This window comes from Saimiri boliviensis, chromosome 15 (genome assembly GCF_048565385.1).
Source record: "Saimiri boliviensis isolate mSaiBol1 chromosome 15, mSaiBol1.pri, whole genome shotgun sequence".
Lineage (NCBI taxonomy): Eukaryota > Metazoa > Chordata > Mammalia > Primates > Cebidae > Saimiri > Saimiri boliviensis.
This window is the reverse complement of record NC_133463.1, coordinates 39,851,997-39,874,904: the sequence shown is the minus strand read 5'-3', so window position 1 is coordinate 39,874,904 and position 22,908 is coordinate 39,851,997. Positions and strand designations below refer to the sequence as shown.

Genomic DNA, 22,908 nt, shown 5'->3' with positions numbered 1-22,908 from the left:
TGGACCTGATCATTCTTTGTTTTTGAGTGGGGTGGCAGGGCTGTCTTGTGCACTGTAGGATGTTCAGCACCATCTGTGGCACGTACCCACTAGGTGCCAATGGAACATCCAACCTACCCCCATGAAAAAATGTGGTAAGCCATTGCCAAAGTCTCCCGGGATATGAAATGGTTCCCAAGTTAAGAACAACAGGATTAGTGTATTTGTTATCTATTTCTGGATAGCAAATTATCTCCCAAATTTAGTGGCTTAAAAGAACAAACACTTATTTTACAGCTATAGTTGTTATGGGTTAAGCATTTGAGAGTAATTTAGTTGGGTGGTTCTGGTTCAAGGTCTCCAATGAGGCTGCAGTCAAATGCAATCATCTGAAGGCTTGACTTAGGCTGAAGGATCCACTTCTAAGATGTCTCACTCACATGGTGATGGCAGCAGGCCTCAGACTCTGGTGGTTGTTGGCAGGATGTCTCAGTTCCTTGCCATGTGGGCTTCTACACAGGGCAGCTTCATGTGTCTTTGCCATATGGCAGCTTAGAATGATCTGAGAGAAACTGGGAGAGGCTCCATGATGCCTTTTTATGACCGAGTCTTGGAAGTGACACACTATCACTTTTGCTATATTATGTCTATTAGAAACAAGTCACTAATTACAGTCCATATTCATTTGGAAGAGAATAAGGCCCCATTGTTTTTTTCTCTTTTTTGAGAGAGAGAGAGGGTGTCTCACTCTGTCACCTAGGCTGGAGTGAAGTGGCGCAATCTTGGCTCACTGCAACCTCTGCTTCCTGTTTTGTTTTGTTTTTATTTTTTTTGAGACAGGGTCTTGCTCTTGCTCTGTCACCAGGAGTGCAGTGATGCAATCATGACTCACTGCAGCCTTGACTTCCTGGGCTCGAGTGACTATCCCACCTCAGCCTCCAGAGTAGCTGGGATTAGAGGTGCACACTACCATTCCCAGCTAATTTTTTTTTATTTTTAGTAGAGATGAGGTCTCACTACATTGTCCAGGCTGGCCTCAAACTCCTGGGCTCATGTGATCCTCTCACCTTGGCCTCCCAAAATCCTGGGATTACAGGCATGAACCACTGTGCCTGGCTAGGCTTCACTTTTTGAGGGCAGACGTACCAACACATTTGTAGACATATTTGAAGAAATTTTTTAAAAAATTCTTAAAAGTAGAATAGAGACAGCATGCTTTAGTCTGTTCTTGTGCTGCTAATAGAGACATACCTGAGACTGAGTAATTTTTATAAGGGAAAGAGGTTTGACTGACTCACAGTTCAGCATGGCTGCAGTGGCCTCAGGAAACTTACAATCATGGCAAAAGGGGAGGCAGACACATCCTTCTTCACACGGTGGCAGCAAGGAGAAGTGCTGAGGAAAAGTGGGAAAAACCCCTTAAAAAACCACCAGATCTTGTGAGAACTCACCCACTATCAGCAGCAGAGCATGAAGGTAACTGCCCCCATGATTAAATTACCTGACATTGGGTCCCTTCCATGACACGTGGATATTATGAAAAACTACAGTTCAAGATGAGATTTGGGGCTGGGTGTGGTGGCTCAGACCTGTAATCCCAGCACTTTGGGAGGCCAAGGTAGGTGGGTCACTTGAGATCAGGAGTTTGAGACCACCCTGGCCAAGATGGTGAAATCTCGTCTCCACTAAAAATTTAAAAAAATTAAAATTAAAATTAAAATTAACCAGGCTTGGTGGTGTGTGCCTGTAATTCCAGCTACTTGGGAGGCTGAGGCAGGAGAATCACTTGAACCTGGGAAGTGGAGGTTGCAGTGAGCCAAGATCACACCACTGTGCTCCAGCCTGCATGACAGAATAAGACTCCACTTAAAAAGAAAATGAGATTTGCATGGGGACACAGCCAAACTGCACAGGGTTTTCTCATGTTGGCCAGGCTGGTATCAAACTCCTGGCCTTAAGTGATCCACCTGCCTTGGCCTCCCAAAATGTTTAGGACCTAGTTTTAAAACGTGATTATGCTGAGTAGTTGTAGGCAGTGGAGAGGGCGAAGTTAAAGATGTGCCAAGGAGGCCAGGTGCGGTGGCTCATGCCTGTAATCCCAGCACTTTTGGGGGTCGAGACGGCTGGGTCATGAGGTGAAGAGATCAAGACCATTCTGGTCAGCATGGTGAAACCCCGTCTCTACTAAAAATACAAAAATTAGATGGGCGTGGTAGTGCACGCCTGTAGTCCCACCTACTCGGGAGGCTGAGGCAGAAGAATCACTTGAACCTGGGAGGCAGAGGTTGCAGTGAGCAGAAATCGCTCCACTGCACTCCAGCCTGGTGACAGAGTGAAACTCTGTCTAAAAAAAAAAAAAGTGCCAAAGTACTGCTCTCAGTGGAGAGCAGGCAGTGGAGTGGGCAGGGACATCTAGCTTCCCAGACAGAAGGAAAACAAGTGTGGACGTAGGGATAATCTATGGGAGAGTTGATGAGGTGGTTGGGTAAAAATTGTAGAAATCCATGCCTGAAGGCTTCTGCTTCTCTGAAGTAGAAAACCGGATCATGTGTTAAGTAATGCGGTTCCACTAACTTCTATTTGCACATTGGCCTTTCTTCTAAAAGCAATACACATAACCAATAGCACCTCCTAAACCAGTTGACTTTTCTGTATAATGGAGACAGTAGACACTTCTTTACGGGATTGTTGTGTGAGTTAATTGTGCCAACACGCGTACTTGCTTAGTAAGCATCAGCTTTATCGCTGGGCTGATGTGAGTGAGGGCACGGGGGATGAAGGTTTTGATTAATAAATAATGGACTGCAAGTCTTCGAGTATGACCATGGATAAATGCAATTATTTACTCTTGGAATGGGTTCTAAGTCAAACCCTCAGCTAGGTCAAGGAGTATTTATGAACAGCCTACTTTCGCCCCAGGACCTTAAGAAGTCCTGCTCTGGAATCGGCCACTTACCGGAAAGTCGAGTTCTCAGGGCCCAGCGCGATCTTAGAACAGCCTCTTCCCAAACCTCAGCGGCGGCCCCGCCCCTTCCACAGGTTCAGGCCCCGCCCTTCCCCGCTATTGGCTGTCCCTCCCCTTCGCGGGACCGCTCGCAGGACCCGGAGGAGCGGAGTTCTCCCGAAGCAGCCTCCGAGAGCCCTCGTTGCGCATGCTCGGGGGAGGCCGATTCCGGGTCCGGAGTTGGAGGCTTTGGGCGGTCGCGGCGTCGCGCGCGGTGCCGGGGCCGGCGGGGAGGCGCGCGCTCGGGGCGCGGCGCCGGCGACGCTGCCACGCAGCGCGCTCCCGAGGAAGGGAGGTGTGGGGTCGCCTGGGGGTGGCGCGTGGCCGGGGTGGGGGTGGGGGGAGGGTCGGGTGTCGGCGAGCTCGGCGTGCGGGTTCCGAGCGTCTGAGGCGGCCTGGGCTGCCGGGGCCGACGCCTGGGTGGCTGCCGCCGCCGCGCCTGCTGAGAGATGGCGATCTTGGGCGCGGAAGGGTGAGGGCGCCCGCCGCAGGAAGAGGTGCCGTGCAGTGGCCGCCCGGCTGCCGGGAGCCGACAGCTTCGCGCCGGGTAAGGACTGCGCGGCGCGGGGCTGGGGGCGCGGGGCTGGGGACGCGGGTGGGGAGGGAGGGGGCGCGGGCTCCGAGCTTCGGCCGCAGTGCCCGGCACCCGGCGCCGTCCGCCCGCAGGCGGGACCCTCCAAGGGCCGATGGGAGGACGGTCCGCCCTGCCTTGGCTGCCTTCTCCAGCCCGGGAGCCGGGAGTTTTCTGGGGTGGGGTCACGGGTCTTGCCCCGAGTTGGCCCTGGCACAGGCCTGTGCCAGTGATCCTGGAGCGGAGCGAAGTGTTTCCGTGACTCTGCAGCCGCAGTTCTTCCTTAGCCTTCTCTTCGCCTTCCTTCACCTTTTCCTAACACCTCACTCAGAACACAAATGGACTCATTGCCCGTGCCCTGAGCTTCACCCCAATTTCAGCGTTGCAGACCAAGGACTCCAGCCTCGAAATGCCTTTTTCTGACAGGTTTTTGTCACTCCCGGTTCTTCACCGACTCTGCAGCTCCCCTCCCTGCCCCCCCACCCCAGCGCAACCCCCACCTCTACCTTTTGTGACCTGGTAGGTCCCTGTGACCTTGCAGATTTTAGCAGTTCTTATCTTGTCTGTGACTTACACACTTACCTTTAATCTTCCTTTTCTTTTTTAAAAAATTTCATTTTGTTGTTTGCTCCTTATCTTTACGACCTTTAAATGGTCAGTCTTGTTCACAGTCCTCTGTTCTGTGGATTTGGAGTTTTCTTTGCTCTGGTAATTATATGAAACCTTCATTACCAAAGAAGAGTAGCATCTGTTGTAATTTTGACATTCACTCTTCCAGTAAAACATTTTCCAGGGGCTTGATTTTGCTTTCTTTTTCTATTTGATAAGTTTAACAAAATTTTTTTTGTGTGTAGGTTAATGTGGAACAAGATTTTGTGTTTCTGCTTTAAAATGTTACTGGTAATAGTAGTGGGGAAAAAAAATCATATCCAAAGTTGTCTTTGTTTTCCCCGTTTGGTGTTTTTGCCAGAAATACTTGCTTTACAGTTATCTGCAGGTTTTTTTTCTTTCTTTTTTTTTTTCAAGAGTTCATGTGTATTTGTAAATCCGTTTTACCTGCCTCACCAAATCTGTGTGTGTTATGCAAGCAAAGAAAGTCATTCTTGTATTGTGTGACTTGTTTTTAGCTATCAAGTTGGAAATTAGCTGCGACTAGAAATGATCATTTTTCATAAATAGTTAATATTTTTAAAATGGAAAGTATAATGGCCAAGTGTTGGGAGCTACTCAGATTGGGAATTGTAAAGTATGTGTAATAGTTCTTTGAAACCTAGCTTATTAACATTTTCAGATAGTTCTTACCTTAAAATGCAAAACTGCTGGTAAGACCTACGACATCAGGGTTTTGAAAAGCAATAATTATTAGTTATGTTTTTTGGAAGTCAGCATAATCGAGAATGTCACAGATAAAGTCTCTGCCTGCAAAAAGATAGTAATCTTTGCTGTTTACCCCACAGTGGCTGAAATTTCCTTTACTTCCTCGTATGGTTTTTAGGCATTTACTGCATAATTGTGGGGGGTATTTTGGGGAATACAAAGATGAACTGATTAGCAGTTTCTGCTTTTACACTAATTAGGTACATAGTGCTATACACAAATGCCCTATTTGTCTTTTAATATATACTTTTCATAAACAGTCTCAAAATCCTCTCAAAAGTCAACTTCAAAGAAAGTAGAGCTCAGATCTTACTTGGCAAGGTAGGGATAAGAGAGTTAGTTTGTAGAGCTTCTGGCTTTTGAAATCATGGTTTTGAAGGATGACTATGACTTTGGATAGATAGGAAAGGTAATCCAAGCAGGGAGGGATCTCTAAGAGAGCACAGAGTTCCTGTTTGGGGAGAGGCAAGTAATTATGTTTGGGTGGAACATAGTGTTATTTGTATTTGGATAAAGGGTGATAAAACATGAAGTAAAAATTTGGAACAGTTTATGGGTTGTTTTTATTTATTTATTTATTTTTTGAGGCGGAGTTTCACTTTCGTTACCCAGGTTGGAGTGCAATGGCACAATCTCGGCTCACTGCAACCTCCGCCTCCTGGGTTCGGACAATTCTTCTGCCTCGGCCTCCTGAGTAGCTGGGATTTACAGGCACGCGCCAACATGCCCAGATAATTTTTGTATTTTTAGTAGAGCCAGGGTTTCACCATGTTGACCAGGATGGTCTCGATCTCTTGACCTCGTGATCCAGCCGCCTCGGCCTCCCAAAGTGCTGGGATTACAGGCTTGAGCCACCGCGCCCGGGTATGGGTTGTTTTTAATGCCAGGCTTATGAACCTTGGATTTACTAGGTGGTGGGGCTTCCACAGATGATTTTGAGTTGTGAGTGAAACAATTTGAACGCTTTGTTTCAGAAGGATTAGTGGGATAGCAGCCTGTAGTGTGAATTAGGTAGGGAGAGCCTGGAGGTAGAAAGACCTCCCAGGTATTGTAGTCATGGGTAGTGGGGGGACTGAGGTGTGGTGCATGTGAATGGAAAGGAAGAAAGGAAGTAGAATAGCCAAAATGTGATGACAGGGCAAATGAAGAAAGTAAAAATAACTGATTCTGATCCAGGTTGGTTGGGAGAACGTGGTACCATTTTGAGCACAATCATGAAGCTTTACCCTCAGCATAGGTGTGCTACTTTACAACCTTTTGGGGATTAGTAATTCTTGGTGAAACTTAAGAAATCTGCTGGCCTGGAAAACTTCCATATATACCTGTGCTTTGTGGCTATAATTTTAGGGGAGTCCATGCACCATCTGAAGCTCATCCATGACACCCATCTCAGAATTAGTTGGAGCTTTTTTTTTTTTTTCCCCTGAGGCAAAATTTCTTTCACTCCTTCTAGGCTCAAGAGATTCTCTTGCCTCAGTCTCCCGAGTAGCTAGAACCACAGGCTCTTGCCACCACACTTGGCTAATTTTTGTATTTTTTTTTGTAGAGATGGGGTGTCACTATATTGCTCAGGCTGGTGTTGAACTCCTGAGCTCAAGTGATCAGCCTGCCTTGGCCTTTGAAAGTGCTAGGATTACAGTGTAAGCCACTGTGCCCTGCCTACTGGGAGCTTTTTAAAACCGTAGAACCTTCAGATTCTTCTATATACTGATAAGAACTCTTACTGTAGAGATATGCTGTATATATACAGAGATACAATATTATATTTTTGTTGTGGTTTACAGTTTACAGTGAATTTTGACTAATGTTATTTACTATTATATTACAGGAAAACTAGCCCAAGAATTTAAATGATTTGCTCAAAGCATCATTCAGCTGGTGGGTAAAGTGGAATCAGGAGATTGTTAACAATGATGGTTTTCTTTCTTGTATGAAGATAATGTAATGGCTTTATCATCAGTTGAATGTAGTTGCTGCCTTTAAATGACCTTGTCAGCAAGACTAGATAATCCCACAAGATTCCTTCTAGTTCTTAACATTTTGTGATTCTTGAGTCCTAGACTTTTATCAGAGTATCTACCCTCCTTGTTTAATAGTGCATGAGAGCTGGAGTCTGAGGGATGAATTGGGTAGAGAAGAGCAGTTAGCAATGTCAGAGCTTTCATTTGGATTGTTGCCTTCTTTGTCTTAATTTGGGCTGGGGGTTAGGGAGGAGGCAGGTGATGTAAGTGAAATAAGAAACTTTAAGAACTTTTTCTTCTCTATTCATTTATACCTTACTTCCGAATACTTTCTTTCAGAAGGCTTTGTCAAATAAAAATGGAGACTTTACAAAGTAAATGAAGATTCCTATTCAGTTATTTTTGGATGGATTAAGTAGCTAACTAGTATGGTTAAAGCATAGTGTGATTGGTAAACTGTTGACCTTTCTGTACCTATAAGATTATCTCCCTGGTAGTAGGTAATCATAGCATGTTATTACATGTTAATAAACTTTGATTTTGTAATTATTAGAAAAAAAAGTTCTTTTTTACTCTTAGAATAAAAAATATGATATAATTATAATGAGCAATGAATAACCCAATAAATTTTCCTTTATAGTGGTATCCAGGGAACTAGTTACTAATACTTAATGGAGGAAAAATGATAAAAACACTTGTAGAGATGAATTTCACTGTTTTTTCTGGCATTATGAAGAGTATCTATTATACTGTATGTTAGTATAGCATTTCACATTTTTAAATAGTAACTATATATATATATATATATATATAAATGTTTTGAGATGGAGTCTCACTCTGTTGCCCAGGCTGGAGTGCAGTGGCATGATCTTGGCTCACTGCAACCTCTGCCTCCGGGATTCAAGTGATTCTCCTGCTTCAGCCTTCCATGTAGCTGGGACTACACCATGCCCAGCTAATTTTTTTATTTTTAGTAGAGATGGGGTTTTCCCATATTGGCCAGGCTGGTCTTGAACTCCTGACCTTGTGAACCACCCCTGCTTGGCCTCCCAACATGCTGGGATGACAGGCATGAGCCACCGTACCTGGCCTAAAGAGTAACTGTATTATCATTTGGTTCTCATGACAACTGAGAAATAGGTGTGTTGGTAAATAATCGTTGCTTTATATTTTATTTTTTAAATTTTATTTATTTTTGATACAGGGTCTTGCTCTGTTGCCCAGGCTGGAGTTCAGTGGCAGAGTCATGGTTAAACTGCAGCCTTGACCTCAGCCTCTTGAGTAGTTGGGACTACAGGTTTATGTTATGACACCCAGCTAAATTTTTAAAGTTTTTGTAGAGATGAGTCTTGCTATATTTCCCTAGGCTGGCCTTGAACTCCTCGACTTGTGTTCCTCCCTCCATGGCCTTCCAAAGTGCTGGGATTATAGGCGTGAGTCACTGCACCCAGACTGCATCCAAATCTTTTTAAGGTTTAGGCTTGTAAGTGGCACAGTGTCATTTCTGCCTCATTATACTGGTTAAAGTAAGTTACAAATCTAGCCCAGGTTCAAGGGTACAAATGTGTGAGTCCATTTGGGGTCACCAGTGTGACAGATTACCATAAATTTTATTTAAATATAGCATCAGCTTTATTACACCAATACAGGGCTTCCGGAAAACTGTTTTGGAAGCTGAAGCTTAGGCAGCTTACTACTTTTCCCAGTCTGAATTTTGAGTCTGAGCAGGCCACAAGGAAAACTTGAGTCTAAAAAGTGCAAATGACAGCACATCTGTCTTACTATGTAGATGAGAATAGCTGGCACTATCCTTGGTTAGAAAAGAAGAGAACATTTGTGGCCTCTGAGGTTTTTCCTAGTATGTCACTATAATGGGGCAGGATTGACTTGCTTTCTACTTGAGGGCTGTGGGATCTAAGAAAGCACAGGACCCAAGAGTCTATGCTGCTCAGAAATAGTGATTTACCCGATCTCATGAATTGGAACAGACAGCATCTCATGCAGAGAAGGGGCCACAGATTGGCAGAGATAGATTCCGTCTGCCCTTGTGATTGGATTTAAGACCTAGAGGAGCAGGGTTTCTTGACTGTCACTCTGGCCTTGACCAGAGTGAGCAACCTGTCCCCTGCCCTCCCCTCCCCCCAGCCCGTATGGCATTTTCTGTTTGCAATGTCTTGAAAAAGCTTGGGATAAGCTACTCTTCCTTGGAGAGGTATCATTATAGTAGAGAGAATTGTCTTTCCTTCTAGAGACTGAATGGAAATCCTCTCTTATGGAAATACAATGAATAAGATACTGTTTCTCCTTTCCAAGAACTGGTAGATTCATTGATTGCTATCTGTGTTTTTCTTACTTTGTTGCTTAACCTTATCCACTATCACTTTTAGTCTCAGCAGCTGTATTTTGTTTTGTTTTGCTTTTAGTTCTTCTGGTTGGCTGCTAAGTAATGCCATGGTTAAAGGTGAGATGAAGTAAGAGTGCTTAGTTTTTGTTATATTATAGTTTCCAAGCAGAGTAGTGAATGCATTTCATTTTAAGAATGTAGGTTATTAGTGCATAGCTGCGAAGCATTTTTGAAGCATTTCATGTACACTAAAAATGGGCCCCTGCATCCTAATGCAAATCTCTTTGCAAATTTCTGAAAATAGTACATTGGCTGTTGGAGGGAGGAGTTTGGTAATTGGGTGTGCTGAGAAACATGATTTATAGAAATAGGAAAGGCCAGGGCACAAAGAAGGGCACAGATAAAGTTACATGAAGGTGCTTCTTGATGACTCTCCTCCCTACCTTAAATTACTTGGGTAGTTAAAAAACATCCTGGCATTAACAGAATGTAGGTATGATAGCCTTTTATGAAACAAGGAAAACAAGTTCTTTTGATAGCCGTTCAGTGTACTCATAAATCTGATTGACTAGTCTGGGTGGAAGCAGACTGTTAAGTCCTGACTTGAAATTAGGAGACTGTGGTTGTGTATTAGCCTCAACTTGCCAAGATGTACCACTTTTTGTCTATGTTTAGTTAGACTGGGGAAGAGAATTGTTAAATGAACCTGTTTTGCATAAAGTAGAATATTCTTTACCTTAGAAATAAACAAACTAGATTGCTTTTCTCTTTTTAAGTTTTTAAGAATAGAGGCACTTTTGGTATACAGGTTAAGAGTCATAGTTTAAAGTCTGTTAGTATTGCTTAATGGCAGGATTACCTCAGTTTCTCCTTTTGTAAAATGTAAATAATACTTTCCTTAATGGATTTTTGTAAGGATTAATTGAAATAATGTTTATAAAGCAGAAAGCATGGTGGCTAGACACAATAAGCCCATTATTACGTTAAAAATTCAAACAGGTATTCACTTTGCTGTGAGCTACTCATTTCTTAAAGACAGTTCTAGCTTAGTTTTGGCATGGGCAGAGCTCCTTATCAAATTTCCACCCTCCTCTTTTTTTGAGACAGGTTCTCAAACAGCTCTGTCTCCTAGGTTAGAAAGCAATAGCGTGATCATGGCTTATAGCAGCCTTGACCTGCTGGGCTCAAGCAATCTTCCCACCTCAGCTGCCCAAGTAGCTGAGGCTGTAGTCACTCACTACCATGCCCAGCTAATTTTTTTTTTTTTTTTTTTTTTTTGGGATGGAAATGTTGCCCAGGCTGGTCTTGAGCTCCTGGGCTCAAGTGACTCCCTGGTCTCGACCTCCCATAGTGCTAGGATTTACGGGCGTTAACCACCACACTTGGCCAAATCTCACTTCTTAATTTTAAAAAAAAGTTGCTGAAAGAGTAAGCATGAAATCTGGGATACCGACTTAACATGTGCAGCCTGGGAACAAAAAATCATTTATACCATCATTAGATGAAATACAGTATAGACCAGTGTTTGTCAAAGTGCAGAGACCAGATCTCTGATATGGTTCTTGAGAGTGGAGCTTAGGAATCTTCAATTTTTGCAAATATCTCACGAGATTTTATGCACATTAGTTTGAAAACTATTGGTAGAAACTGAGTCGGTTATTTGGGGTCCTGGTGTGCTCTGTCAGAGTTCATTTTTCTAGCTAGCTAAAGTATCCCCCCGCCCTTTTTTTTTTTTTGAAAAAAGATCTCATTCTGTCACTCAAGGCTAGAGTGCAGTGGTAAAATCATGGCTCACTGCAGTCTTAACCTCCTGGGCGCAAACGATCCTCCCATCTTAGCCTTTCTCGTAGCTGGGAGTACAGGTATGTGCCAGGACACCTGGCTCATTTTTTATTTTTCATTCATTCATTCATTCATTCATTTATCAAGACAGAGTCTTGTTCTGTCACCCAGGCTGGAGTGCAGTGGTGCAATCTTAGGTCACTGCAACCTCTGCCTCTCAGGTTCAAGTGATTCTTATGGCTTAGCCTCCTGAGTAACTGGGATTACAGGTATGTGCTACCACGCCCAGCTTTTTTGTATTTTTAGTAGGATGGGGTTTCACCATGTTGGCCAGGCTGCTCTTGAACTCCTGGCCTCAAGTGATTTTCCCATCTTGGTCTCCCAGAGTTCTGGGATTGATTGCAGGCATGAGCCATCGTGCCCTGCCTAATTTTTTATTTTTTGTAGAGATGGTGGGGCGGGGTCTCACTTTATAGCCCAGGCTGGTCTTAAACTCCTGGACTCAAGTGATTCACTCACCTTACCCTTCCTCCTAGAGTACTGGAATTAAAATTATAAGCCACTGTGCCCAGCCCTCAAGTATTCTTTAAGTACACATGTATAATGTAAATACAAAGAAAGCTTAACATCTGAACCTTCCAGATGTTTAAAATGGCCTAAGGTAATTGCCAAGGACTTGATCCAAACTAACTCTAGAAACCTGATACAGAGTGATTACAGTGAGGAGTAGACAAGAGAAATGATACTGCAGAGAGGCACCCATTAGACTTCCTTGTTTAAAAAATTTCCTCCATACTTCTACCAAAGCAGAAATTCTTTTGAGCGAAGCTAATTCTTTTTAAAAAATGCCTACTGAAAGAGTTAAGCTAGAAGTTATGATTCATTGTTAAATAGTCTGATTGCTTTTCACTTAGCTAAGGTAAGCCACTTAAAAATAGAGATTTTTGACTGAAATGTGTCAAATTTTAAATTTGGTCTTTTGAATAGAAAGTTGGTTGCCTGGGGGCATGATGTGTCTCTAACAGGGAAAACCTTTGCTTAGGATAAGGATGTTGACTTGGAAAGTCACTAGAAAAGGTTTGAATTTTAAATTAATGAAAAAACAAAAACAAATTTCAAGTTGATCTTTAACTCTTACCATTAGGGCCACAGTGATGACACCTGCGGGCTACCTCACTTAAACCCTCCTCAGACCTGTGACCAGCAGGACCCAAAATCTGAGCCTGTCATCTGAAGAGTGGATCTTCAAACTGGGGAGTGTTCCTGGAAAAAAACTAAAAATATGATTGAAATAAACATTGGTTACTCTGTTAGTAATCTTGTGGTCAAAAATATGCCAAACCCATGATTTATTTTTTTCTAAATTTGAGTGGAAAGGGTTAGTTGGCATTTCTGTTTGGGGGGCCTATTGTTTTTATTTTTTATTTTGTTTTTTTTCCTGAGACGGAGTCTTTCTCTGTCACCCAGGCTGGAGTGCAGTGGCTCAGTCTCAGCTCGCTGCAACCTCTGCCTCCCTGGCTCAGGCAATTCTCCTGCCTCAGCTTCCCAAGTAGCTGGGATTATAGGTTCTGGACACCTGGTGGCTAATTTTTGTAGAGATGGGAGTTTCACCAGTTTGGCCAGGTTGGTCTTGAACTCCTGACCTCAAGTGAGCCTCATGCCTTGGCCTCCCAGAGTGCTGGGATGACAGGCTTGAGCCACAGCACCTAGCCATGAGAAGCCTATGCTATTTGTGTTTGTTTTCGCTGTCTCTGTGAGCCCTTTCTTTAGGGGAAAAACAGTAGCCATCTCTTTTTGTCTGTGCCCTGTGAAATATTGTGTCGACATTTACAAGTGAATACCCAACGGAAGGTATATCTTATACTTAGGAATACCATTTTTCTAGGTTAAAAGTTTCGCTAATTGTAACTTGTTTTAAAACTTTCTTTGTGATTTAATTTTCCATTCAAGTATTGGCTATTTAGAGCTTGGGCCTTAAATAAAGTAATACGAACGTAGATTTGAGTATTGGCACTCATGGTCTGAATGCTACTATTTAAGTTAACTTGAGTAAGCCCTAGTTTTATCATATGTATAGTGAGAATAATAATAAGCCCCAGTTTGTCATATGTATAGTGAGAATAATAATACCCAATTCATAGTTTCATTGTGTGACTTAAACCTGGCACTTAGTTTTCAGTACATACTCACTAGGGTGAGTCTTTAATACCTTCTCATTGATGTCAGATCTATTTCAGAATTTTCTTGAATTTTGGAAAGGTAATACATTTCATGTACTGTTACATAAAACTCCCGTGAAGTCTAGGGCAGTGTCTGTACTTTGTTTGCCAGATGCTTGTGTGTGGATAAGTAAGGTTAATAAATAGCCACACATCAGGCAAGATTTTGTTGCTAAATGAACTTTCAGTTTTTTTGGTTGGTTTGTTTTTTTAAGCTTTTTGCATTTTGGATCTGTGGATAAAGGATTGTCCCTGTATTTTGGATTCTAATACTTTCCTCTAAGAATGGAATATCTGATGAAAATTTATACTTTACAGCGTGCTTTAAAGTGCTTAGGAATAGTATTTGTAAATAGTGAAATTAACATTGTGTATCTATTACTTGAATAACTTGAAAATATCTTGAAATTGTGTATTTATAACAGAAAATGTGGCAGCACTATATTCTTCTCAGGTTCTTAAATGTAATTTTGTTCTAATCCTTACTGCAGATGTGTGAGGGGCTTTGCTGTATTTCATTTTACGGCATGGCTATGTGACTGAAATGGCTTTAACTACTTTTCTCTGTATTATTGTGAAAGTATAGAAGAAAAATACTGAAGAGTTTCTGTGCCTTAGAGTTATTGGGAGTGTGGTTAGAGTGGTGGTGACCAGAGTGGGATAGGGTTAGGAAATTAACAAGTACTGGGCATCTTCTGTATTCTAGAAAGAGTTCCACTTTCCCAGAGTTAATATTAAACACCTTTTTAAAAAAGCCTCACAATACTATATTAATTTGGTGTTAGTATCCTCATTTAACAGACAGGAAAATGAGACTCAGGTTAAATATGCAGAGAGTTGAAGTTTGCATGTAGGCCTGTCTGATTTAAAAACTGTTCTCTACATTGCATTACCAAAGTGTGCTCTTCTCAAACTCGAAATTGGCACTTTGGAATTAAAGAGTTAGGAAATCTCCATGGCTGCTTAAGTGCTGATAAATTAGAATACTTAATGTATTAAGAAACAATCAGGAGATGTTTTGAGATGAACATAACTTTGAGTCATGATATCCTGATGACCAGCAGAGTGTGGAAGAGTGCTAGTCTGGTCTGATCAGCAGTTCTGGATTTGGCCTGCCATAAAGAAGCCCTGTGTTTCTGAGTAATTCTCTTAATCACCTCTCATCCTCAGCTTCAGCTCCAAGCCTTCATGACTCTGCTTTCTGGTGCTTCATAAATGCAGCAAATACGTGTATTTCAGAAATGCCAAAATCATAAAAAATTTTGATAAGGGAAAAGCCTGTTAAGCAAATATACTATTAAAATATCAGTTTGAATCAAGTGACCAATTATGGAAATGTTTGTGCCATTTTGAAATACGAGATTATACGTAATGGAATTACATGAAGTTTGATCTTCTTAGAGTGAGCGTGTCCTGTTGTCCTGATTGCTTTCCCAGAATATGTGGAAATTATTTACTAAACATAGTCTCTAAAAGCTTACCTACTCCATTGTTTAATGTGCTTACGCTTTCGAAGACTTATCTTTTTAAGATTAATTGTTCTTTCTCTCTTAACCTTAAGGAAAGACATTTTCAAAGGCTAGCTTAACAGCTCACAAAACCACCTGACTTAAGCTTATGTTGATAAAACAAGAGAATAGTAACTTCAGATTGATACAGCAAACTTCTTATTTTAAGGCATGGGTTTAGCTCAGCACTTCTTATTTTATGTTTTATTTCTGCAGTGCATATGTAGTAAAAAGAGCTTTGAGCTCAAGAAAATCTGGCTTCAAATTCAGACATTTACTAGTTTCATGGCCCTGGGCAATTTACTTCAATTCCTAAAATCTAATTTTTCTTATCTGTTAATGGGAATAATAATGATTCTAATGGATAATTAATAATGTTAGCGATAATTTTTTTGTAAAGTGACTGATACATAATAGCTGAATAAATGTTTACTCTTCCTATATTTTGGAGTCAGTGGCCTGGTTTAGGTTCTGTGTTTAAGACTGGCTGTGTTTTCTACATCACTCAGGTGCCCCACCTAAGTACACTAGGTTTTAGTTTTATCATCTTACCTTTCTACCTGGTAAATATTTACACAGCACTTTTTGTATGTTGATTCCAAGTTTGGAACCCAAGTTTTAATGCACTTGGTATTATTTGAATTATATTTTCAGAAACATGCAGCACAGGAGTGGGAAACTTGTTTTATGATTTCATATATATATATATGTAGTAACAGCTTTGGTAGTTTGGTATAATATGCAAACATAATATTGTATAAGAAACTGAGAAATTATAGCAAATTAAAAGAAAAAAACTACCTCATTCTTAGTACTGATACCATTTAGGTCTATGTTTTGTAGATATGGCTAAATTGTAGTAATTCTTTTAAGACAAGTAAGAATCATCTCCTTAGGGATAGGAAAAATAAAGTTCATCAATGACTGATAAGTAAAAATATATTTGTTTTTTTTAGAGGTGGAGGAGGAGGTGGAGCTGGGAGAGAAAGAAAAATCAGTGTGATCATAGAGTAATGCTGCCAAAGCCCCATGTTTTTGTCTGTCTTTTAAATAGCAGCTTAGGTTAAAAATTGGAATAGTTGCTACTAAGTTTGATGAATACATTTTCTTTTCTTTCTTATGTTTTCTAGTAAACATCGTAACTGATATCCTTGCTTGCAATGGAGGAAAGCTATCAGTTTCATTTTGGGGAAGTTGGTATAATGTATTTTATTTTTTAAAAAACGTTCATTTTATGGCGCAACATCACCACCTTGTGGCCTTCTAGAATATTGTTGCAAAGTTGTTTCCACAATTGTAAGCATAAATTAAATTGTTCTCTGATGTTGGCCAACGACTCCATCTAGTTGGTAATGGGTAGCTTTTACTGTAAATAGGGGTGGAGAGTAGAAAATAAAATAATTTGTGTTCAAGGATTGGAACTTTATAAAGTTATATTTGAGGAAAATAATTGTGTGAATCATTGTGAGTTTGGTACAATTATGGATGGTTTGTTTCTGGATATTTCATATTTTCATGAAATATGCACTATTTTCAGTGAATAATCCTAAGCTAGAGATTATCAATATGTTCTGTGTTCTAATTCTCATTTAATAAGAAAACTGAGGCCAAGTGGAGTTTAGATGCCCTATCTCAGCCTTTTAATATGGGACTGTTTGTTGTCTAAAACAGTGTTTTCTAAACTGATGACTCTTGGAGGGATGTTTTCTACATGAATTTTTACACTCTTTTCTTTTTTTTATATGACTGCTAACAGCCAAATACTTTTCATTTTGATGATAAATTTTAAGGGAAAAAAAATCAGTATGAAAAGTATAATGGTTCATTTAAAAGAGCATCTAGAATAAACAGGCCATTCGGTTTTACTGCCCATGTTTACTTAGTTGTTTTGGGGATTTGGTTGACATTAAGTATTCTTCAGTAGCAAATATGTATTAAACACTTCCAAGCTTTGAGGGAAGCAAGGTGGATACAGTGGTGAGGATTTGCCCTGGCACTCTTGGAATTCAGTATTCAGTGAGATAAATAAAGCTGTTTTGATGGCAAAAGCTTATTATCAGGGATTCTGGATAAAAGTAGCTATAATTTGTTTTGTGTTAGGCATCATGCAAAGAGCTTTAGGTACTGTTTTTTAGTCTCACCAATTTTTGAATTTTGCTTTGATTTTATAGGAACAGTGTATATGCACACAAATAAGTATCTGTGGAAGCCCTAGCATACCATCGATAATTTTCCTTGTAAAGTATTAGCAATTTGGCTGCTACAGGTCCAGTGGACTTTTGTGGCTTGGTCTTGGTATCCTACCACCATTTGTCACAATGTTTCTGTGGGAAAATTTGTCTTAAATTTTAAGAAGCCATCTTTTCCTTAAACTTTTGGGGTCTAATGATAGATAGTTTGGGGATTAGCATACTATTTCTGAGGTGTTTGGAATGTTTAATTAGGGCTGGGGAGTATCCAAGTGTAATAAGCTTCTCCCTTGTTTGTGTTCCTTTGTTTCTTTGAATATTTAGTAAGTTAAACTTGCATTTTAGGTCCTTTGCTTTTATATTGGACATTTTTCTATTGAGCATTTGTTTTGGGTTGTGGAGATGAAATATTGGGGAGGTGAATATGGACTTGAATCTTAGAATTAGGGCAGAGATGGAAGAGGATGTAGGTGGGTATTGTCCCACTTGCATAGTATTTTCTTTAATGATATTTTAATTTAAAATTTCAGTTCTGTTCTGTGCTATACAGGTATTTTTTTAACCTAACAGCTCTAGCCATCTTTTATTACTGTTTTACCAGTTAACGTAATAATATTGTTTTATTGTGTATCTTCATTTAACACACATTTATTGAGGTTTTTTTTGGTTGTTGTTGTTGTCGTTGTTTTGAGACATGGTCTAGCTGTCACCTAGGCTGGAGTGCAATGGTGCCATCATAACTCACTGCCGTCTCAAACCCCCCAGGCTCAAGTGATTGTCCAACCTCAGCCTCCCAAGTAGCTGGGACTACTGGAACACACCACCATGCCCAGCTAGTTTTTTTTTTTTTTTTTTTTAATTTCCTTTATTTTGGGTATATATAGTTCGATTTTTTTGTAGAGACAAAGTTTCACCATGTTGCCCAGGCAGGTCTTGAACTCTTGGGCACAAGTGATCCACCCACTTTGGTCTCCTAAGATGCTAGGATTATGGGCATGAGCCACCATAACTGGCCTATTTATTGAGTATTTAGCAGGGGCCAGACTTGGGGCTAAAGGCTGGAATTATGATGAAGCATAGTAGTAAAGGCATTTACAGTGTAATGGGGGAGATTTAAAAAAAAACAAAAAACAAAAAACGTGGTTGAAGTGCTCTGAAGACACATAGCAACTAGTTCAAAGTTGGAGAGATGACACCTGAGCTGACAGATGATTAGAAATGAAGTGGAGGAGTAGTGGGAGGAACATGTGGAAGGTTGTTGTTATCCAGATCTGTATGAGAATCACCTAGAATGCCTAACACAGCCCCCAGGTGATTCTGCCATGCAGCCAGATTGGGGAATATTGGCAATGAATTAGAAATATGTGTGAACAGTGAACTTTTTTTTTCTGGAGAATCATCTTTTTTTCTCTACCTAAATTTTAATGAATGGAAGTAAGAGAGTGTGTATAAATAATGGATTTGAATGACCAGAACTAGTTTGATAATAGTTGTAGTATGCCCCTTTCTCTTCTGGAACCTATGCTCTAAACAACTCTTAACAGTTTCATTGTTTTTAACCATGAACTAGTAAAATGTACTGGAAGAAAATTCTTGTCTATGGGGATTGGTGCCACTACTCAGCTGGGCCTTAGTCATATACCTGATAAAACAGTGAATTTTGTCTATTCTTATTGACCATTGTATTCCCAGTGCATCAAAGAGTGTCTCCTATTTCACTGGAGAAATTGGAGACATTTTCTCCAGTTAAGGTAACATTTCCTTAACTTACTTTCCAGACATTTGCAAAGATACCTGCACCTGCAATCATCCTTTTCTCTCTGAAATCTCAGAATAAGAGTGGTTTTTGTCTATACCTATGTTTAATCTCAGCTAGTTCTGCTTTCTGAAGGATCTTCTGTTAGTGATCATCATCCAGCAAAAGACTGCAGCTTCTGCTTGCCTGTAAACAATGCTCAGGTCTCGTTCATCGTTAAAAACAATCCTCTAAACATCTTTTATGCTTATGTTTCTCTTTTCTTTTATAGTAAAAATAATCTGAAAATAAGTTTCTGGCTGTCTTTTTTTTTTCTTTTTTTTTTTTTTTGCCTCATAAGGCACAAGCCCTCTCCTTGCTAAGGGCCTGGTAGCTCTCATGTTGTCCAGTAAACAATTTGCTCTTTTTACTGATCTTACTTGGTGGGGTTGGCCACTGTTTCCTCCTCCTTGAAATTCTTCTTCGAAGTTTTCTTTTGGTTTTCCTCACCCCTTTTCATAGTTCCTGTCTGCTGTCCAGCCTTTTAGTTCTGGGGTTACCTAGGTTCTTCTGCCTTATGTAGTAGGCCTTTCCTAGTGAGTACACGTACACTGGGTACCCATCACAGCATGTTTGGCTTTCAGTTTACTCTCAGGCTCTGCTTGTAGGAGGTCATGCACACCTTTACCTCCAGCATATATCTCTTTGCTGTGCTGTGTCTCAGTCAGTAACCATTAGGGGCCTTTCCGCAGCCAGGCTAGCATAGGTTCTAGGAAAAGAATAGTGAATAAGGTAGAGTCTCTGTTCTCAGGGATCTTATCTTGGCAGAGGTGGGCATATGGATAGAAGTGAGGGGGCAAAATGTATGATGATAAGTAATGGGAGAATTACTAGGACAGATAAAATAGGGTGAGGTTCTAGGGTTGGCCTATGGTGATCAGGAATTCTTTTTGAAGAGATCATATATAAATTGAGTCCTAAGACGGAAAAGGCAGCCAGAAGACTATGAGATGGAGCAGTGAATGCAAAGGCTCCTCAGCAGCACTCAAGGTAATTAGTTGAAGAATGGCAGGAATGGAAAAAGGAGAAGTAAGAGGTGGGGCAGCAGATCACATAGGCATTTATGAATTTGGATTTATTGTAGTTAAAATGAGAGAACATTGGAAACAGAGTTACCATGATGTATCATGCTTTAGAAGGATCACTCCGACTGCTGGATAGAAGATGGATCTAGGGTGGGAGTGAAGAGTGGGGCAGGGAGACCATTTAGGAAGTTGTGCTTAGTTTAGATGAGAAATTACGGGCTTGGAGATAAGAGTTGTAGTGGTGGTGATGGTAAGAAGGAATTGGCCTAGGCAGAAATCTGGGAGGTCTTAATGTCTCCCCTTCTTTAACCCCTGCATCTCAGTCCACCAGTTATTATAGATTCTGCTCCTTAATACCTCTGCTTCCTCTTATCTTCCCCCTAATTTCAGGTCATTTTCTGCCTAGACTACTTTCAGGCTGCTCTCAAAACGCTGCCAGAGAAGTTTTTCTAAAATACGCATATATTCCTTCTATGCGGAAAAGGTAGGGTTCCATGTGACTTTCCTGATACTCTCATGGTATAACTTCTTTCTGCCTTAATAATTTTGTGTCTTACATTTCTCTCCCCATATCTTTCCTAACAGAACTACTTATTACCTGCTTATGCTAGTCATCTCACCTCTCTGGGCACAAAATGTCTTGAAAGCATGTCTTTCCTTTCCACTTCTTTTCTTTTGTATGCAGCTGCTGCATTGGAGTCCTCCACAACTCATCTCAACTGTTACCGTTTCTCAGGATTATTTCCTGATAACTCTTTACCTCTTACCTCCAAGTAATATTAAGGTGCTCCTCTTTTGTTCTGTGGTTAGTCACTGCACACCCCTTTCTGTCGATGGGCTTAAAGTTGAGTTGGTTGTCTGTTTCTGCTACTAAATTTTAATCTCACTGAAAGCAAGGAGCATATTTTATATGGATTTTGTATTTCTGGTGTTTAATATATCACCTGAAAACATGTATATATATAAAAACTGAAAAACTTCATTCAAAAAATGGTTAGAATGCCTAATGTCTTATTTGTTTGATAATTGATCAGCTTTTTTTTTTTTTCCTTTTTGCCACATGGTAAATTAATTTACTAGAAAGTTAAAATTAGAGGCTTGTGCTAGTATTTTTCAGGGAAAGAATGGAGACCATGTCAGTGTTGACTGAGTGATTGGATTGCAGTATGATGGTGTACACAGGTCCAGGAGAAAGTAGGTGTGAGATGGCCACTGTTTGCTTTGGAAGGGGAGCAGAGATATTTCAGTAGAGTGGTGAGAACAGCAACCAAATTGCAAGAGTAGAAGAGTGGGTGAGAAAGAAGTCTGGGCATTCTTTTAGGAAGTGAGTTCATCACAGGAATTTTTTCTCCCTTTTTCTTGTTGCTCTTATTTTTTTAAAATAATACATGAGCCCCAAATCTGTTTGATGACCAAAAGAGGAGGGTTTAAATGAGGGAGGAGAAGGGAGGGAAGGCATTATTCTAGAAGGTGACAGTATGTAGGTATACCACTTCAGAAAGTAGGAGGGCATGTTTAATTTCAAAGATTTAATGCTAGGACAGGATTGAGCGTAATGTCTTTTTACAGAAATTTCCATCAGAGATTATTTAAAACAAAAGTTGGGATTAGTATCTCAAAAGCACCTCAGTGTTTAGAATTAACTGATATAAATTATGTAAATATATCAGGACTATGTGTATTTTTCTGTAAGTGAATTATTTTCATTATTGAAAGTTGTTCCTTATATTTAATATAATTTAATATTGTTTTTCTCATGCATTTAGTACTCGATAACTCACAAAGTACTTATATCGTCTTACCCTGAAGGTATCAAAAAACAAAATTATAACAAATTTAGTTACAGATCTAATTGCTTTTATTCACAATTCATGAATGGGGCAGCCCTCGTTCTACAAAATAGAATGAAAACTTTTGCTGGGTAGTGGCAGAACACTGGCTTTCATAAGAAGGGGACAAGGAAACAACAACAGAAGGAGCGCTTACTGGTTAATGTCAGGGTACTTTTTTGTAAAGATTAAAGCAGAGGGGACTTCCTTATTATGTTGACTCAGGCAGACTGTCATCTGTTTTCAGGGAAAGCTGGTCTGCTTTGACTCTCTGCTTCCTTGAACTTTTTGTTTAATTATGTAGCATTTAGTATGCGTGACTTCATTTTGTCTTGGTCTGGTCTGTTGGGGCCTAGTGCAGGAGCTTAGTCCAAAATCAATGGCTTCCCATAATTTTTGTTTAACAAAGCCATCTACTACTGAAAGAGGTTAAATTAAATTGTATGTCTATGGGCCAGGCATGGTGGCTTATGCCTGTAATCCTAGCACTTTGGGAGGTTGAGGTTGGCAGAGCACTTGAGGTCAGGAGTTCTAGACCAGTGTGGCCAACATAGTGAAACCTCATCTCCACAAAAAATACACAAATTAGCTGGATGTGGGCGCCTATGGCCCCAGCTACTCAGGAGGCTGAGGCAGGAGAATTGCTTGAACCCCAGAGGTGAAGGTTGCAGTGAGCTGAGATCACATCACTGCATTCCAGCCTGGGTGACATAGTGAGACTCCATCTCAAAAACAACAAAAAAAATTATTTGTCGTCTTGTGATTTTATTTATCAAGCATTTATTGTGTGCCAGGTAGTATTTTTAGTGCTTTGCCAATTTTAACCCTGTGAAGTAGTTACTGTTATCATTCCCATACATGTAAAAACTGAGGCACTGTGAAGAAAAGGAGTTTGCTAGAAGTCAAACATAGTCAGGTGGAGCGGTGTTTTGGACTCAGGCGGTCTGGCTGCAGAATTCGCGCTTAAGTGCTGTGATGCTGCTTCTTAGTAAGTGTGGGTACAGAAATTCAAATCCAAATTCAAAGTAGACTCTGGTAAATGATAGTTTTCTATTTTAAAAGATTTTTATTTCCTCCTTCCCCTCCCCAAAATAATTGGACCACCACCAGACTTTGAAAGTTTGTAAGTTAAAGTTTAGTTGTCAACAGATTTTTACTTGGGTTTCTTAGAACTTCTAACATTACTAGAAGTTTAGGGCTTTACATTAAGTTTTCAGTAAATGTAATTTTTAAGAAATTGCTAACCTCCGATTTGGAAAAGAACAAAACCAACACTTCTGTCAGCTCAGAATAGAAATATCTTTGCTATTTGATTTTCTGGACTG

The 22,908-nt window shown here is 40.5% G+C and overlaps 2 protein-coding genes across 3 annotated transcripts in view; one reads left to right on the top strand and one right to left on the bottom strand.

Moving 5' to 3' along the window:
* LOC141581389 (uncharacterized) overlaps positions 1 to 19,189 on the bottom strand; it is an 85,892-nt gene extending 66,703 nt beyond the window's left edge. Inside the window, exons 1-3 of the mRNA XM_074386618.1 lie at positions 19,110 to 19,189; positions 2,936 to 3,728; positions 1,314 to 1,374 (exon numbers count right to left, since the gene is read on the bottom strand). Of these exons, the coding sequence (XP_074242719.1) occupies positions 3,041 to 3,728; positions 19,110 to 19,189 (768 nt within the window). The 3' untranslated portion in view covers positions 1,314 to 1,374; positions 2,936 to 3,040. The remainder of the gene's footprint in view (positions 1 to 1,313; positions 1,375 to 2,935; positions 3,729 to 19,109) is intronic.
* Positions 3,148 to 22,908, top strand: part of WWP1 (WW domain containing E3 ubiquitin protein ligase 1) — a 109,054-nt gene continuing 89,293 nt past the window's right edge. Inside the window, exon 1 of one of the 2 annotated variants that reach the window (XM_039464379.2) lies at positions 3,148 to 3,530. The gene's annotated coding sequence lies outside the window, so the exon portion shown is untranslated. The remainder of the gene's footprint in view (positions 3,531 to 22,908) is intronic. The other variant, XM_039464381.2, reaches the window with a different exon arrangement.